A 6,119-nucleotide genomic window follows, 5' to 3' on the forward strand; every position below is an offset into this window, starting at 1 on the left:
ATATATATATATAATCATGCCTTTTCTGCAACATATTGGTCCTCATTCGTACTTAATAATTGCAGGCTAAATTAAAAGTCGAAGATTGGCACCATATTAATCCTGGTCCTCCCACGACTCACGATGATATACCAATTCCCTTTAAAGGATTTGAGGAAGCAAAGAAAGATTTCATGCCTACCTTCAATTTGTATTTTTATGGCTCCATAATACTTTTTGCCGTAACCTTTTATTGGGTTAGTTTACCTTAAACTTGTTTCTTTGTAACTTTTAATACTCTTTGTCTGCGAAATGTAAGAGGTTAATTTTCACGACATCTCTATCCATTGCTGCTGAATTTCAAGAATCAAATAGTTATTAACAAGGCCAAGCAGAATGACTGCCATAGTAAGCAGCAAATTTCAAAAGTTTTTGTATTATGGAGTTTCGAAATAGTGATTTTAGGTATTTTTTGTCGAAGACATCTGGCCATATAATGCTCGAGCACCAGTGAAGTCATATCGAGAACGACATAAGGGCAAAAAAGCTCCGGAATCGTCAAGTGACGATAGTTCAAATGGTAGCAAGACATCGGCAGACGCTGCTGGAGCTGGGGCAGCGCTGGCTATTGATAGTAGCGAAAAGGTCAAGAATTAGTCTGCTTTCTATTTTTTGATCACTTTTTAAAACTAGTTCTCATTTTTAGTGTGTTGTGTGTATACCTTAAGTAATTGGTCATTTCTTTTAGGTTAGCATTCTTCTCTCAGCTTTAGTCTTGCTCATGCTGCTCTGTTTTTTGTCTTATATATTTATCTTTGAACAGTTAGGAGCACTAAGAAGCTGTATCTCGTCAAATGCCGAATTCAAGTGTTTTTCTTTATATAGAAACATTGTCGAATTTTGCCCTGTCACTTATACAATCGAGTCTTTTTTTCATAGCCTAAAATTGACGTATAAGGACACTTGTCCTTTATTAGTCTTGTAGATAAATAACTGTTTGTCACGGTATTTTATCTATTTCAATATGGCGTATATAATTTCATTTTATTCCCTCAACTTGCAGTATGAAATTTAGTTCAGTTCCCTGTGCAACTTAAGCCTATGTTTCTTGTATTTCTCGCAATGTTGCCAGTAACTTTTGACTAATGTGGCTATTTTCTTTAACTCTGGGTAGCTAAGACTTGCTGAATGATCATCGATAAAGATTTGAATGTGGCTTACTGTGGTTACATTGGTATTTTCCACGAGGGGCGTGGTATGATTTTGGCCTGAATCAAATAATAAAATCTGAAGTATACTTTGATTTCATAGCCAAAACTAAAAATTTTGTTGAATTCTTGTGAGCGACGGAAACACTGGACATAACGCAGCATTCGAACTTACCTGTCATGTTATCGGTGTATTCTCCTATGCATTGGACACATTTTCTGAGATTAATTCGTAAATGAGTTAGCCTGATCTGCTAATAAAATGTAACATAGAAACATTGAGTAATTAGGATTATTTTAGGAAACAACAGACGGAAGTGCTGGTATTGAGAAAGATGTGAAGGTAAACACTTCTACTGTTTCTCCCCTAGCTTCAGTCAAAGAGAAAAAGGCAGTAGCCACTGAAGGATCTGTAATGTCGGAAGAGACGATCGCAATGGGATCCGGAAAAGAGGATGTAGTGGACCCGAAAAAACTACCCGATGAAATACCTTATTTGCTGATAGGTTCCGGTGCGGCATCGTATTATGCTGCTTTGGCAATCAGGGCTCGAGATGCGGATGCCAAAGTGCTGATAATAGGCGATGAGAAACATTTACCATACAATCGACCTCCACTATCAAAAGAATTGTGGTGGTATGGAGAAGATCAGGTTGGTTTATTCTACTACAAGTCTTAACCGTGGTTCCTAGTCTATTAGCGACTGAAGTACGTTTGGGATGATTATGTTGAAATATTTAATTGAAAATTGTAAATTCATTTAGGTGGCTGAAACTCTGGAGTATAGAGGTTACGGTGGGAAGAAACGGGATGTGTATTTTGAAGCACCGGGGTTCTTCGTAGCACCAGGTGAGATTGAGTCAGCTGAACATGGTGGTGTATCGTTAATCATTGGGCATCGGGTTGTTAAACTTGATTTGGCGACTCAAACAGCTTATCTTGATGACGGACGTTCGTTGAAGTACCAAAAGTGTCTCATTGCTACAGGTAAAAGTTTGTATTTACTTATCGTAAATCACTTTTTCAATTCTTAATTTTTTTTGTCTTACTGCAAGTAAACTCTTCATTATGGCTATCTGCTGATGGCTATATAGTCGTAAGAAACCTATACACTAAATCAAGTTTGTAAGGATAAAGTCGTAGGTTTATATCTCATCCAAGTGAACGTTTCAGGAGGCTATCCAAAATCATTACCAGTAATCGAAGATGCTAACGAGGAAATAAAGCGGCGAGTGACATTCTTCCGAACGGTTTGTTTCAATTTCACTTGATTTTTCATCATTCATAATTGGATATGGCTTTAATTTTGCTAGTTACAGATTGACGATTTCCGCAAATTGGATGAAATAGTGCGAAAGAGTAAGTCTATAACGATTATTGGTGGTAGTTTCTTGGGTTCGGAGTTAGCGAACTCATTGAATCGACGCTTTGGAAAGCAAGGATTGCAAATTTGTCAGGCAAATTTTGATGTTAAATAACAAAAATATGCTGAAGTGTAGCAGTTGCAGTAGAAGTGCAATAGAGAATGTAGTTTGTAGTTATTACTTTGTTTCCTGCATTTTATTCTTTACTTGAGCCTTTTATAACCACTTTCTCAATTTCAGATATTCCGAGAAAGAGGCAATGTTGCTGAGATTCTACCACAGTTTTTGAGCAAATATATAACCAGTGAGTTACGTAAAAGCGGTGTTAACGTTATGCCCGAAAAGGAACTTAAACGTGTAACAGTGGATGAAAGTGGTAAACTTCGCTTGCAGCTAACAACAGGAGGTACCACGACCTTTATTTCTTTTAATATGTTAAAATAAATAACAAATGATCGAGTATGTAGCGTGATAAGACACGTTTCAGCATGCTTGAAGCAAAATGGAAAGGCGATGCTATGTGTTGTAGAGGAAGTTTGATAGTGAGAACCATTGGTATATTAAGCCATGGATAAATGAAAATAAAGAGTTTAATGATCAACAGCATAGGTGTGACTTATGATCTTATTCAGCTTATAATGTTATGGATATATGCTACATTACATTACAATCTTCGTAATTATAATCACTGAGGAATGATTTTGCATTGCAGAGACTATAAACACTGATCATATCATTTTGGCAATAGGCATATGCGCAAATACGGATTTGGCAAAATCATGCGGCTTGGAAATTGATCCTGTATGCTTTTTTCTTCCTACATCTTTCTTTCTGAAGTAGAAATACCTTTTATTTCAGCTCTAAATAACAAAAATTTAATAACAATTTTCTGTGATAATTATTAGTTTTCCTAATTCCATAACAGGTGAATGGTGGTTATGTAGTTGATGCCGAACTGCGTGCTCGGTCTAACATTTGGGTTGCTGGTGATGCAAGTAGTTTTTACGATATTAAACTTGGTCGAAGAAGAATGGAACATTGGGAACATGCGCAGATAACCGGACGTCTCGCTGGTGAAAATATGACTGGAGGTATTGTTTCCCTATGCAACCTTCTATTTTCGATGTCCGTCTCTGGATTGAGTTTGAAAGTAGAATTTCTTTAAATTTGCCTTTGGATAGTTTTTCTGTTTCGTGCTATTGACTGTTAGCTCCGCCGCAAATGCTAGATTTTTTCAGCGAACAGACCGTATTGGCATCAGTCTTCATATTATTCCTTCTTAGCACCAAGTGTTCAGTTGGAAGCAGTTGGTAGGACTGATTCGGGATTGAGAACAGTGTCCGTTTTGGCAGATAGTAAAGAGAAGGTGAAGCAATTAGAGCTATTTCTATCCTGACTCCTTAGTTTGTTTATTTTTAATTTTTTTTTATATCTCTTTAATCACGTCCATTTACAAGGAAATCTTGTGAAGGAGGTTTTCTTCAATTTCGTTAATCGTTTTTTCCTGATATGTATGTGTCAGAAATGGAATAGCGTCTTTATTTTGCAACAATGTTAAATCAAATTTAAATCAAATTTTTAAATTTAAAAAAGAACTGGAAAAAGTTAAATTTATAGGCCAAGGAGATCGAAAAAGGAGTCGTATTTTATCTTGATGGTAAAGTTATCGTAGGTGTACTGTTGTTAAATGTTTCTGGTCCAGGTATTGAGATTGCACGACGGCTTATTGCAGACGGACGTGAGCATGACAATTTCAAGGAAGTAAGTTGTTTAATGTGAATTTTGCAAATGCAGAAGTCTGTTTAAGTAGGAATTGGTTTCTTTTTTAACAAAATTTAAAGCTCACTTTTCTATGATGGTCCATATTCTCAGATTCCAAACGTGTTTCGATTTTCCCATACGTCATTCCCAGCGCTCTAACACTGTAGTTTCGGTTTCGGTTTCGGTCACCATGCTGACCTCAGTTTTCAGATTTTATACATTGGCTTTAGTTGTGGACCAATTTTATTTAATAGCCAAACATTCTCTGAAAAGGGAAGCTAGCAGAAGTGAAACATTTTGTTTACGGCAGTTGTTAAATAAATAAATAAATAAATGAATAAATAAATAAACAAGTAAATAAATATAAATGTATATACATATATATATATATATATAGGAATTTTAACATTCAGCTTGCAAAACTGTTCGAGTTACATAAAAGCATAGCAAATGATGAACAAGAGCAAGAGGAATGACCGTATTAATGGAAGCCTATTTGACATATACTGAAGCTTTTTATTGCAAGTGTTTTATCACTTTGTTTCATGGTCGCACATATCTTTTATTTACGATAAATTTAAATTGTACGTTTCACTGGGGATTGTATACATAGGATTTATGTCTGTTTTGCTATTGTTTTACCTTATGATCATGTGTTCATATTCCCATATGATTGTTAGGATTGAGCTTCCATTATATGATTTGCTTTAAGGATTTCGGAACTTAATATATGCTATAAGATTTATTCTTGTATACCAACCTTAAATTAACAAATAACAATGAAAATGCCCAATCGTCTTTCCTACTGCCAGTTACTCCTTGTCAATAAAATGAATACTTCCCAAGAATTGTCGTCACTAATTTCAATTGTACTGTATTATTAAAAACAGATTATAAGTTATAAAGGTTTTATTCTATTCCTCTTTACAACAATATATTATTTTGTATTTTTATTGCCACATGTTATTTCACATCAAGCATGTTTGTTAATTTATGATATTGTCCTTCTCATCGGATATCCTGTACTTCCTCTCATGCTTTTCATACATTACAACGAATGCCACACATCACGGCATCATGCTTTTAACAGAATTCTTGACTTTTTTAATTTCTTCCAAGTCTGGTAATGATGAAGTATCCATATATCCATCTAACCCACTGTAATATGCAATAGGACACACCTGAAAATTTAGACATACGCCATATTGCATAATTACAACAAGATTAAGCAAATTAGGCTTATCGATGATGTAATTTATTGGCATAGGTTGAAGTTATGCTATGACTGATTGGTAACAGTAACTTTTTAACTGTAGTCTTTATGGAAGCGTACTGTACAGTACAGGATTACTAATTACTTCTGTTTTTCGGATATACATCGAAGAAGCACTTTATGTGTTTTCCCCATTGATCACATACAACTGATAAGTTAGCAAATGAACTTCTCTATTAAGGAAGCAAAATTGCATGCATTAATTCGCTTATTTCACAGAAAATGCTGGGGAGAGGCCTAAGAGTCTGTTCGTGTAAGTGCAGGAAATAACAAATCCAGTGATGAGAGAGAAATTGTTGTGATGTTAGTTATGCTCAGAGAAAAAAGTGCGGAAAAGCAGTCATTTTGACGGCAATCATGGTATAGTGTCGACTGTAATAGGTTGATGATGTTGATGATGATGATGATAATGGCGGTGACGGTTGTGATGGTAGTTGTGATTTGGTTGGTTGGTTATTTGGTTGGTAAATCGTGTGATTGTGACGATGGCACCCTATCCTGTTACAGGTATGGTGCTGTGTTGCTAGTCGTCTT

General features: G+C 35.5%; 1 protein-coding gene across 1 annotated transcript in view; it reads left to right on the forward strand.

The window, feature by feature from the left end:
• Positions 1–5,121, forward strand: part of LOAG_11795 (programmed cell death 8) — a gene marked incomplete at its 5' end in the record, with an annotated part of 5,460 nt that extends 339 nt beyond the window's left edge. The window contains 12 exons of the mRNA XM_020448418.1: positions 66–236; positions 445–624; positions 1,489–1,839; positions 1,952–2,174; positions 2,361–2,437; positions 2,507–2,644; positions 2,792–2,957; positions 3,264–3,352; positions 3,477–3,642; positions 3,790–3,917; positions 4,169–4,312; positions 4,726–5,121. Coding sequence (XP_020301438.1) covers positions 66–236; positions 445–624; positions 1,489–1,839; positions 1,952–2,174; positions 2,361–2,437; positions 2,507–2,644; positions 2,792–2,957; positions 3,264–3,352; positions 3,477–3,642; positions 3,790–3,917; positions 4,169–4,312; positions 4,726–4,788 — 1,896 coding nt within the window. The 3' untranslated portion in view covers positions 4,789–5,121. The remainder of the gene's footprint in view (positions 1–65; positions 237–444; positions 625–1,488; positions 1,840–1,951; positions 2,175–2,360; positions 2,438–2,506; positions 2,645–2,791; positions 2,958–3,263; positions 3,353–3,476; positions 3,643–3,789; positions 3,918–4,168; positions 4,313–4,725) is intronic.
• Between the last annotated feature and the right edge of the window lie 998 nt (positions 5,122–6,119).

This window comes from Loa loa, assembly GCF_000183805.2.
Source record: "Loa loa unplaced genomic scaffold supercont3.593, whole genome shotgun sequence".
Lineage (NCBI taxonomy): Eukaryota > Metazoa > Nematoda > Chromadorea > Rhabditida > Onchocercidae > Loa > Loa loa.